We start from the raw sequence: 12,537 nt of genomic DNA on the forward strand, positions 1-12,537 counted from the left end.
ACACGTTAGGACTTCTGAGGAAAGAGGTATGCGCACGCGAATGCATTGTAATGGAACAGGCAGCTTTTCCTAGAGTTAAAGCAATGTAATATTTTCCATTCTAAACCTCTGTGTTTTCTGTGGTCTCTGAAGTATAAATGATTCAGGATGAAATCTGCCAGATTGGGACTTTGTCCAAATGTGAATATTTTGGACAGATTTGAACAAAACTGGTTCAGCCAGTTCAGAATATCATGAGAGTGAAAAAAAAAACCCCACAACTTTTATTGAACTAGATAGGATTTTACAGCCTTTTTTGAGCATTTCTATAACTTTATCAGCAGAAGACTGAAAAATGAACTCTGACATAGAAGTAGCCTTCCTTGAAGAAGACATGTATTTGCTTGTTCAAGAAGAAATTAGTTTTGATTTGACTGAGGTATAAATCTTTGAAAACTGCGATTGAGCATGTGCAGTGGATTATTTTGGTAAGCTTGTGAAGTGTGCAGCTACAGAATGATTTTCTGTACATGCATGGCTGACTAATTTTGCTGGAAAGGGAAAAATCTACGTAAGCACATTGCTAAAATCAGTGAAAATACCTGCGGGGCTGCAGGGACACCGTTGGAGACCGTCCCAAGATCTTTTAGACTACGAAAAGAGCAAGAAAGGATTCTGTAGGTTTTGTAAGGAGTTTAAAGAGTAAGTGGCCAGCAGATTTTGTAAAGTTGAATGGGATTATGTTTCCAGAACTGAGTGCTTGGCACACATGTTTTCTGTGGGGAAGCATGTAGTGCAGAACACCCTCTTCCTAAGCAGATCTGCCCAGCAAAGGAATCCCCCAGCAGCTGGGGAGCTGCTTCTTCATCTCATGTCTAGCTGATTGTAGAGCTTAAGTGGCAGGAGTTTATGAGGATACTCACAAGATTGGGCTGCTGAGAGTACTCTGAATTCTACAGAAAATCTTGCTAATTAAAACTTAGCCTTTGGGGTGGAGTGTGTGTGCGCACATGTGTGTGTGTGTCTTTTTAGACCCAGGCACAATCAGTGCTTTTGCAGGAACTGTTCTCACTTGCATCAAACACACTTTGGATAAATCAAAAACTCTAATCTAGAACACGTGCATGTCTCCTGGCAGCCCACACTCTCCAGTGTACCTCACTTCAATAGGTGCCAGCTGTTTGACTCCAACACTTGTGTTTTGCACAAAGTGGGTGTCTCTCTCCAACTCCCTTCAAAACCAAGAATCATAATGCTGAGTTTACTGAAAAAGTCATTTACTCTGAAGAAAGAGTCTAGAGGAGACAAAGTCCATGAAGATAACTGGACAGCTGGAGCACCTCTCCTATGAAGACAGGTTGAGAGTTGGGGTTGTTCAGCCTGGAGAAGACAAGGCTCCGAGGAGAACTTACAGCAGGTCCCAGTACTTAAAAGAGGTCTACAAGAAATCCACAGAGGGAGATTTTACAAGGGTATGGAATGATAGGACAGACAGGAATGGCTTTAAATGGAAAGAGGATAGATTTAGATTAGACATCAGGAAGAAACATTTTACTGTGAGGGTGGTGAGACACTGGTACAGATTGCCCAGAGAAGCTGTGGCTGCCCCATGCCTGGTAGTGCTCAAAGCCAGGCTGGACAGGGCTTTGAGCAATCTGGTCTAGTGGGAGGTGTCCCTGCCTGGGGTAGGGAGGGGTTGGAACTTTAAGGTCCCTTCCAATCTAAACCATTTAATGATTCTATGATCTCTTTATTTTACATTCCCTGGTTGAATACTTATCTGTGATTTCTTCCTTTGTCTTTTCATCCACCCTATCTCTCCATCAGGGCTCTGGCAGGTGAGAAGGTAAACAGTTATTCACTGAAACCTTTGCATGCCAGACAGCTTCTGCCCAGTCAGTGCCAACACTGACATGAATCAACTCCTTGACAAGACTGTCAGAGGAGTGACTGTGCTGGTGAGCAGGTGAGCTTTTCACTGCCATTTCTTTTGGCTGCTGGATCTTTTCCTGTTCTTGAAACAGAATTTCTGCCAGAACCCTGACACAGCCTGGCACGGCTTGGGGAGAAGACTTTTATAGAGGCTCTGTAGCTCTGGGCTGGCAGAGGTCTCACATCAATATAAACAGAAGGAGAACAGAAATGCAGGGTACAGTCAGAATGGGTTGCAGTAAATCAGCTTATTGATAAACATGGTGAGATGACAGAAAAACTTTAAAAAACAGTAATATTCTGCTTTGAGTGGATACCATGACTCTGAAATAGAGGTGGTTTTTAGTTGTTAGGGAATGTCTCTTCCCTTCTTAGTTTTGTGTTCTCATTTCTCGATGTCTCACAGTAGGATGAGATAGCAGCGAATTCTGAACAACAGGAAATTCAGTGGTGTGGAAAAAGAGTAGCATGAGCTGTGCACACCCCAGTCAGTGAAACACAGTGAGAGCCAGCAGCAGTGTGGCATTTGTCCTGAGGCGATTAAGGGTGGAACTAGGTAAGCAGGAAGAAAGGTAATTTTAACAAGCAATGACCCTGTATCAGCAGAGCAGTCTCTAAGAGTGGAGCCCCATAAGGGTCAACCTCCTGTGAAAATCCAGGCAGAGACCCCAGGAGTGTAAAGCGAGCAGATGTGTCACCTCAGCGAGAAGGTGGGGTTGTCAGGACCTTGATGTCTCCCCTAAGCCCATGGAAGAATCTCTTAGATAACATCAGGCAGAGGCTTATCAAATGATATGCAGATACCTGTCACACAGATGACACTGGACATCATCCAACACGACTTTCTCACCTTACAGGTTTAATGAAGACCTGCCTCAAGTGACTTCAAGGACAGCACCTTCATAGAGCATGTTACCTGTTCCCTGCTGTTCCCACGGAAAGACAGACAGACGACCTGTGGTGGCCAGTCTGGAGTTTCTGAGAACTGGGAGACTCTGTATAACCAGCCATACGGGTGGGAGCGGGACAACCCAAATGAGGAACGACCGACACATCAGTGGTGCACGACGGTGCTCGGACACTGCACTGGATGCGTGTGCAGCCACCAGCGAGCCGGGACCACTCAAGTCCGGGGTCCCGCCGCCGGCGCTGCCCGTGCCGCCGCTCCGCAGGGAGCCGGCACCCAGACTCACGGAGCGCGGTTACTGGCCCCCTGCCGCTTTCGGCCGGAGGCAGGCGGCGGCCCGGGCCCAGACCGCACGGCTCTGCAGGCGCTCCGCTGCGAGCACGGCCCGGCCACTTCAGGCCGGCCCGGGAAAGGCACAGCCGGGATAGGGACAGAGGTTCGGCCCCGCAGCTTCAGAGGGGGGGAGCGTTACCCGCGCTGCCGCCAGGCCGTTGGCTCCCAGGCAACCGCTGGGGAGAGGGCCCGGAGGGTCCAGCAGCGCCGGGCCCGCTCCGTGCGGCCGCGGGGGGCGCGCAGCCCCCGGCCAGTGAGCGAGGAGGCGGCGGCCCGGCGTGCTGCAACCATGGCGACGCCGGTAGCCCCGGCCCGCCCCCCGCGGGGCCGGGCGGGCTCGGGATTGGTCGGGGGGCGGGCGTTCGCCCTCTGCCCCCTGACCCTGCGCGGCGGCAGCGGCGGCAGGAGTGGAGGCTGTTGCTGGCCGTTTCCTGGTGGCCTGGCGGCGGCGCGGGAGGGAGGGAGGATGCGGCGCAGGTCTCGGTTGCTGCTCTGCTTTGCCTTCCTCTGGGTGCTGGGCATCGCCTACTACATGTACTCGGGCGGCAGCGCCGCACTGGCTGGCGGCAGCGGCGGCGGCAGGAAGGTGAGAGCCCAGCCCGGAGCCTGGCGCGGCGCGGGGCGGGCGGGGAAGGTGTGCTTGATCCGTGCCCCAGCGGCGGGGCGGCTCGGGCCGGGCTGGGCGGGGAGCGGCGCTCCCCGTTCCTGCGGCGGGGTAGACCCTCATCCCTGCTGGTGGGGGGGCTCTGGCGTTCAGGCGGGGTGAAACTCCCGCCGGCTTCTCCTTGTCCCCAGCCCGCTCGCCCTTCCCCAGCCCGCTTCCCGGAGGCAGATGGCTTCTTTGTGGACTTCAGACCGGTTTCAGCCTCGTCACGTCGCTCCCTACCCAACTGCGACCGGCCACGTCCCGGGCCGGGGGAAGTTGGTGTGGGAGGGGAGAATGGGGCGGGCGGGGACCTGGGCTGCTCTCCGGGGATGGGGGGCCCGCTTCGGCTTGGCTCCGCTCCGCTCCCCTCCCAGCAGATAGTCTCTGCCCCTTTCTTCCTCTCTTCCCTTCCCCCGCCTCACCGGAGTCGTTTGGGATCGTGTTCCCACCTCGAGAACACGCGAGGGTCCGAGCTGGAAATTCATTTCCCCGTTTGTCTTCCCTCTTGGATGCACAGTGGTTTTCTTGCTCCTTAGCGCTAAGCCTAGAAGATAGCGTTTTCGGATCTGTTTTGCAATGTTTCAGGGAATAGCTGGATTTGTCACGTTTCGTGTCTGTGATGTGGAAGGTCTGTTTCTTCCTTTTTTTTTTTTTTAACGGCTCAGTTGCTATCCTCCAAGAAGTTGTCTATTGACAGCACAGGACTAAGCTTTCCTTATTCTGTCCATCAACTTATGAAGTAAATTTCTCCGTGTGTTGTAGTAATTCATTGGTCAGGAAGGCAACTGGGAGTTAAGTGCTTCGTAGTTCATGTTTATGTCAATTAAACCAGGGTTTCGTGGCATGATGTGTCAAGTGACAACTTTATCCACTAACTAATTATGAGTAAGCGTGCTTTTTTTTTTCTTTTGGTGGACTTTCCCTCCCCCTCCCCCCCCCCCCCAAAAAAAAAAAAAATGGAAAAGAGCGCCTACCAAAGACAAGAGATTTTTAGAGATTGTTTAGACCTTAGATTTTGGAACAGGAAAGGGGATAAAGCATCTCAGAATTGCATCTGTTTCAGAAAACCCGGTAGTGGGAAGAGGGCAAGTGAGTGAAGTGCATCGCAGCTAAGCAGTGTTATTTGCTAATTAAATGGCAGTCTCCTGTTAAGTGAAAAGTAGCCTTTCTTAAATGTAGCCGTGTATAAGGAGAGGAATCTCTTCACGTTGCTGTGCTGCAGTTTGGTTCATCAGTGCGTGTATCTCCAGTAAAATTCTGCTGATGACTGGTTCCCGTGGCAGGTTGTGAAAGCAAATACTTGCGTGATTACTTACATGAGCAGGGGTCTGGAGAATGAGTTGCTGCTCGTTGCTAATTGGCTCTCTGTTCTGATGTGCCCTGTTATATCTTTTCCCTGTAGTTTAGGAATGTGTTCAACAGCAGCTTTTGACATTATATATTAAAGTAAGTGTTAAGTGTGTATTGCTAAATACAAGCTCTTGGTCCTTCAAAGTAGATACAGGAGCAGAAATAGATCAAGCATGAGATAGAAAGTAAAGCAGTAGCCTATAAAGCCTTTCTTGAAGAACCACCAGAGTGTATTTAGAAAGGAAAAGCAGTCTTGGGCTGCTGCTGATGTGTAGTGGTATAAAGAAAAGCTATCAAGCCAAATATATCTGCAGATACGGAAATACATTTTTAACTCTTATATTATGCTTCATTTGGAGTTTCCAGACAGATTTGCAACTCTGCTCAATTCATTTTTACTGCTGGAGAAACTGCAAGGTTGGGGATAGTGATTTGCCCAAGGTCACCTAGAAGACTAGGTGAGAATAAAATAGAAAATAAACCAGTTTTTCTGGGTATGAGGCTAGTACCTAATCTACTGGAACCTGCTGCTCTTTATTATTGATATTAGCAGGAGTTTTTATTATGGTTTTAAGATATACTGACACGTGCTTCAGTAGTATGATTTATTAAAATTCTGTGTGAAGTTCAGTAAACCTTGCTGGTCTGGGTAATTGGGAGAGTTTAGGAAAGATAATTTAAAGAAAATGAGACATTTGATGAAGCACAGTGCTAGGACTAAAAATGTGAAAGTTTAAAGTTAAACTGCGGTAAGGAAGAAAGTAGGTACTGTGACCACAAGAAACAAGTGGGGAAATTAACAATTATACGTGCATTGGTGATTTAGGATTCTATTTTCTGTCAGTGAAGCGTAAAATTTAATCCTGCGCCTCAGCGTAGGTTAACAAATGTAAGTAGAGGAAGATGTGTGTAATGTAATGGCTTTTGAATCTCAATAAAAGGCTTATTAACTTAGTGTCAGACCCTGGTATAAAGCAAAAACACAAACTGTCTTAAACTTAGGAACAGAAACCCTCCTGTAGTAAATTTCTTTGTGTGTATGACTTCATGTAGTCCTTATTACTTGCCCACTATTTCAGTATAATGGGAATGGAGTTTGTACAGAAGAACATCACCTTTAGTAAATTGAAGTTTCTGCAGTGTTCAGACTATAAAATTACAAAAGCTGGGAGGGGATAGTTCTCCAACTGTGTAAGCAATTTACCTGTTAATTACAGACCTAGTTATACAAACAGAATGTTTTTTCCACGAGGGTGATTCTTCTTCCATACACAGAGCTAGTTTGTTATCCAGATGTCCTGGATGTGTTTAGTACGGCAGCCAGTCCTGCTGTATGATGTGCACCACCATTCACTTTCTCTTCAGTGGAGTTGAAGATGTTTGCCCTTTGCCAGCATTGCACCTGAGTAAAAGAAGAGTGATTATTATTATTTTATTCCCCTTGCTTTTGTTATTAGAATAGTGTCTGCGTTCATGTAAGCTTGTACTTGTTTTGGTTCTCTGTTTACAACTTTCTAATGAGATCTATGGAGCTATTTGAATGCTGCAGTGTGTGGTACAGCCTTGACCAGACTTTTGGCCCCTGGCGACAGCAGTGGAATCCACAGTCTTGCGTGCAGTGCTCTGGCCTGATAGGAGCTGAACTGGCATGAAAGTGTTTAAAGCACACAAGGTAGAAGCTGTCTCATTGGTAAATGTGTGAATAGTAATAACAAAAACATTAGGAAGGTGCAGTGTTTCTCACTCAGGACCTAGGCATAAAACTGTAGTAGAAAGAAGTGGTGTCTTCCATGTCTGGAATTTTGGGTGTGGCAACCTTTTTCTTTTTTGTCTTTAAAAAAAAAAATAAATTCTTGAAAAGAAGGGTAGAGTCGAAGCCTTTAATTCAAAATGTCCTTGGAGGGGGAAAAAGTGTTTCTTTTTGCTTTCTTCTCACCTTTAGTGAATGTCCAATTAAAATGATTGTAAGCGCAGGAGAGCCATGTTCAGTTCATTCGTTTTCTAGCCACTGGGTTATAGATTGGAAAGAGTGAGTCTGATTCACTTGTGTAAAGGTTAGAGAAACAGTTTGCAAAAGAGAGGCAGTAACACGTAAGAAAGAAACTTGCAAGCCCTACAGTTGCGAGAATGTAAGAAAATGTGGGCTACTTTTATGTTCACTTAATGTGTTTTATATTAAAAAAGACTTTGGAATGGAGACTGGAACTTCCCTTCTTTTTGTGACTGAAGTTCCTAACCCACAGCAAAAGTGGTTTATGCTCTGTGTTCCAGGCTTGTACAATGTGGAGCAGCTGGTGAAAAATGGGTAGAAAGTTACTCATACCCTCCCAAGCCAAAGTCATTGTGATGTGATCCCCTCTGAAGAGTGTGGATTTGAATTTGACTCTTCGTCACACAGGTTTTGAGTTCTTTAACCACCAAGCTCTTGCACAGTAGAGTGACTGGATTGGAAAAAACCCAAACCCAACAAACTCAACCCAAAAAACCACTGCCAGCCAAAACCTCCAGCTGTTTCCAAAAGAACTTGCTCTTCTAGGCATTAAGAGAGTAGCCCCTTGTAACTGAGCCCTTCAGGCAAGACGGAGGAATGTCTGCATCTTGTCGGAAGCACTCAATGCTTCACTGCTGCCAAGAGTGAAATCCTACTAGGCATACCCCAGAGGACACCTGTAGGCAGCAAGGGCATTTACTGTTAAAAGCTAAGGCATCAAGAGGGGCCTGCTAGGTTAAGCTACAGCTGAGCCAAGGTTTGGAGCCTCCTGGATTTAGGTGCCAGAATGCTGGCAATCTTTTGTTGCCATGTAAAGAGTGTCAGTTGTTTTTATGTTGGACCTCTGTCCCTTCCCACCCTTTGCTATGTAAAGGAGGAGGCTAAAAACAATCTTTCAGTAACAAGAGAAGGGTAACTTTTGCCAGTGCTTCTTAAAATTAGAAACGTATTTCTTTTTCATCAACTCTCTCTCCCTTATCCCCCCCCCCAAAAAAAAAGAAAAAGAAAGGAACCCCCCCAGAAAACCCCAACAACACCAAATCCAAAACCACTTTGAACTAGAAGCTTGTTACTCTGGGCTCACCAGATTTACTGGGTGTAATGGAATGGAGAAATCTGATTAACGGTTGGTTGAGCCACAAGGAGGCAGGCTTCTCCTGTAGAACTGGTTATTGCCCTGTACATAGTGCTATTTTTCCTTTCCGTATTGTGGTTTTGTTTGGGTTTTTTTGTTATTTTGGAGCAGGCTTTTAATAAGTGGTGTACCGTGGAGCTAGCTGAGATGAAATAAAATCAGAAGTAAAAGGTGATATTTTGCCTTTAGTGCATGACAAATTGGAAGTGACTCCATGACTTTGTGGAAACTCTGGGAAAAAGAAGCGAACTTTGCAAGTTCTTGTTCTACAAGGATAAAACTTTAGAATAACTCCTTCCAGCATATGCAAAGCTTTCTTTTCCTATTTATTGTCTCCTTTTTATTTGGAACCCCTAAACTATTTCATTTACTGTTAAATGAGGCTCTTGTTGCCATTATGCATAATGACGTACATAGGAGAGTAAGAGTGCTATGTATGCTACAGATTTAGTATTCCTAACCTTCTTTCTGAAGGTTTAAGTAGGAGGAAAAAGGAAGTGTCTTTTAATTTCACATGCATTAGCCTGTTTTTGCCGGAGTATGACCCTTTCTCTAAGGGTGCGGTAAGGCAGTAGAGCTTCTTTTTGGAAGGAGGTTAAAAGCAACCTTTCCAATTCTGATATTTTTCCTTTCATCTGAGGAAGGCATTGCCAGGTTTAACTGCTAAATCTTAAGGTTAGCTTGCCACATAATTTTAAAACGTAACTTCAGGCCCTTATATGATGTGACATTGGACGCGATTTCTAATATCTTAGTCTTCAGACAAGTGAAAAAGTTAGTAAGGCTAAAATAGTCAGATTATCATGTGTCCTTTCTGTGGCATCTAGAAGGTGCAAGGAGATAGAGAAGGATGTTCCTCTACAACAGGTTACAGTCTCTGCTGATGTACGTTTCTCTTTTCTACAGTTCTACAATAAATGCAAAAGAAATGAGGTGCCCATGCATTTCAATAATAAAGCTGTCCTTCTCGCACTAGGATGCAAATATGAGTCTCTGGTGTTTGTCATATTTTTTTAATATAACATATGTCACTTGACAAAGTGTCTTGGCAATTCAGTCACTTATTTTTGTGGATTACTTAATAAAATTTAACTTTGAGTGCAATGACAAGACAGTCAAAGGCAAATTTTGGGTAGTCTCTTTAGGGCTGTGGTTGTATCAAGCTCTTTTCTTTTAATCTGCTATTTGGAATGCTTCAGTGGGGCTTTTTTCCTGTTGATATGGGGGGGCAATGAGAAATCACTTCTTAGCTAGAAGACTGTTGTGTTGTCCCCTGCAACCTGCCAGATTAGAAACTGGTGAATTTGGCTTTGATATAGATGCTGTTGCTATTGGGTTGCTGTTAGCCAGTTTGTTTCATAAACGTAGAAGTAGAGCAGGGCTGATATGTGGCAGAAAGGGTTGGGGAAACAAGAATGAATTCTTCAGTAGTTTCATACAAAACATGGTCATTAACCAGCTTTTCACCCACTTCTTCCCTTTCATGTGGGCACTGTAGTAGCTTGCTGCACTTCTCTGTTATTCCGTTGCTGCTGTGGTTTGCTGCTTACTGTGATCTCTGTATACAAAGTTTATAAGCTTTAGTGATGTCATTAGACAGACACAGTTTGAAAACGTACTGCACTAATGAAGTGTGCCATGTACCTTACTTGTTCTGTCTTGTTGGTCTTGTGTTTTGAGACATATTGCAAATAAATGCCAGTCATTCTTTCCATGTGTTCTAGATCCTTCTAAAAATACATCATGAAAAGTGATGTAATAACCCTTTTTTCTAATTTAAGAAAAGGCAATTATCATCACTTGGTCTTTAGACACCCCCAAACCCTATTTAAACATATGTTAGAGAACTTTAATCTGTTTTCAAAATTACATGGTAATTCCACATTTTTTCCCTAGAAATCCTGATTATTTTTTCCACTTTAGGCTCTTTGGACCTTTTCTCTTTGGTTTACAATGTTATGTGTTATTGAAGTGCTTGTGTATAACTGGTACTGTTTTGTTAAGATGGTGGTAGATCAGATGAGATACGTGGTATTGTCTTCTAGAAAGCAACTCACAATGACACTCTGCTTTAGTATAGAAGAGACACTTTTATATTGGTACTGGGTGTCACAAGAAAATAACCCTTGTTGCAGGACTAGAAACTGTTAAAAAATATTTCCAGCAGACAGCCTAGGAAATATTTTTGGTTGCCTTTTTGGTGACTACATGAAACTTATAAATAATATAATATACAGTGGTTTTGGTTAAGTTAAATCTGTTTGAAAAGAAAGGATGAGGACACAGTTGATCTTGTGAAACTCAGGTGATGAATGTAAGCTGCTCAGAGGAAGTCAATGCAAATGATAAACAAAACTTGTATTTTTGTTTAAGTTGATTTGGCCCACTTAAATCTTTTCTCAATAAAACTACTCTTGAGAGCAGTTTAGCTATAGTGGTACAAATCAAGGGATAGCCAGGCATTGTACAAACAGTTTTTCAACTCCCTGGCCATTGATAACTTGTTTCCACCGAGCCCTAATTTTTGCTAATATATTGCCAGTGCCATATGTTTGCAGTGCATTGAAATTCTAATAATGAATCTGCAGGAAGCAGTGAGACATTTGCATTTTTTTTTGCAGGAATATAGGGCTGAATGTCATTGCCCGGATATATCGGGATAGTATGGAAACCGAATATCAGCGTGGGTGTTACAGAAGGAAACACTAAGCGGTTGTTTTTTGCCATCATGTAATGCAAAGCAGTGGAATCTTTAGTTATATAAATTTTAAAGCCTGGGTTTGCTCTTCATGCTTTTTGTTTTTAAATTATTTCTCATCTTCTCTTTCCTTTCATGTAAGCTTTCAGAGGAATAAGGGATGGCTTGAGGAGGGAAGATTGAAGAAAGTTGTATGTCCACATTAAAATGTTTGGTTTATGTGTTTGGGAATTTAAAGAGAGAGCATAAAATAGTAGAGAACTCTAGATACTGAACCATTTCATGTTCCCTCTGGGTCTGTAAGGTTCTTCCACAGAAAGCTTCGTATGATAGACCTCTCCTGCTAAGTGGAAGTGAAGATACTTAAGTATGTCATTGTTTTTTGTGCGTGTGCTGGATTTCTCTCTCCCCCCTTATTTGGAGAATGAATTATTTTATGAAACCTGTATGTTATTGGTGCATACCCAGTGCTTTCTCATCTGTCATTCTTTAAGTGCTCATTTGCCAAGTAATCTTACCATGAATGAAGCAGTCCTAGACTATTTGTGTCCTGTGGCAGTTGTTAATGATCGAGACAGTGGAAAAAACCCCTCAGCATCTGTTTTCTTTATTAAAGTGTAACTGATGCATCTCCTGTTGGACTATAGTATATTTTAAACTTCCAAACTTCTGTTGTGGCTTTACGGTAGGCTTTTTTTTTTTCCTTGGTCTGTATCAACTTGTGCGTTAAAGTTGTTTTTCTCCTGAGGGGGGAAAAAAGCAACTAGTTCATATGATAGCCTTCCAGTGTAGCCTCTGCAGATATCTATCAACGCTTTATTTTTTTCCCTGGTTGTCTTGACATCTAAACTGTTTATTTTCTGCACTGTCCCTTTTTTGTACACTGGTTTTGTTACTTGCCCAGGGTACCTTTATTGTCACTAAAACAAGTTAAAATATGTTAGTCCGAATAGCTCCACCACCTGTCAAAGCACATCTCTGTAAAGGGGCTATCCAAGCAGATGTTAGTTTTGAGCTTCACTTAAGGAATTCAAATGGGAAAGGCATGAGATAATAAAAGAACAGAAAGTCTGAATTTTTAGAGCATTCTGTATATTCCCCAAAACTGCTACGTAGTGCATATCAGATGCAATAATTTGGATTTGTCTTCTTTATAACTGTGCTCTCTTATGGAAGTTGTAAAATTGTTGTAAAACCTGGATGCTTTTTTAATGAAAGCAAAGAATACTAGAGATTCTGCTGAGTTCAAGCAGTAGAAAAATGCAATAGGCTGTACTGAGTAATGGATGTGTTTGAAACAAAAAGACTTTATACAAGGAAAGATTGTACAAAGAATTGGCACTGAACTAATGCTATTGTGTACAAATTCTCAAAGACCTATGACTTAATGAGTAGAAAATGTTTTCTCCTTGTATACAGTTCCAAATATTTAGCCACCCTGGAAATAATCAACACAGCCAGAATTAGTTTTGGTTGCTAAAATAAATTTACTCTAGCTGGCTTGTTGATTTAAGGATGGTCGATAAATATATCGGTGTATATATGGATATATGTTTTAGTGAGATGA

The 12,537-nt window shown here is 43.6% G+C and overlaps 1 protein-coding gene across 2 annotated transcripts in view; it reads left to right on the forward strand.

The window, feature by feature from the left end:
* The first annotated feature begins 3,425 nt into the window (after positions 1-3,425).
* The window catches only part of GALNT2 (polypeptide N-acetylgalactosaminyltransferase 2), a 101,737-nt gene continuing 92,625 nt past the window's right edge, over positions 3,426-12,537 (forward strand). For both annotated transcript variants that reach the window (XM_061471290.1, XM_061471291.1), the window contains exon 1: positions 3,426-3,737. In XM_061471290.1, coding sequence (XP_061327274.1) covers positions 3,441-3,737 — 297 coding nt within the window. In that variant the 5' untranslated portion in view covers positions 3,426-3,440. The remainder of the gene's footprint in view (positions 3,738-12,537) is intronic.

The sequence above is a fragment of the Pezoporus flaviventris genome, unplaced genomic scaffold (genome assembly GCF_033815535.1).
Source record: "Pezoporus flaviventris isolate CSIRO_AGI_PZ_B2104156 unplaced genomic scaffold, CSIRO_AGI_Pfla_v1 ptg000066l, whole genome shotgun sequence".
NCBI classification, from domain to species: Eukaryota; Metazoa; Chordata; class Aves; order Psittaciformes; family Psittacidae; genus Pezoporus; species Pezoporus flaviventris.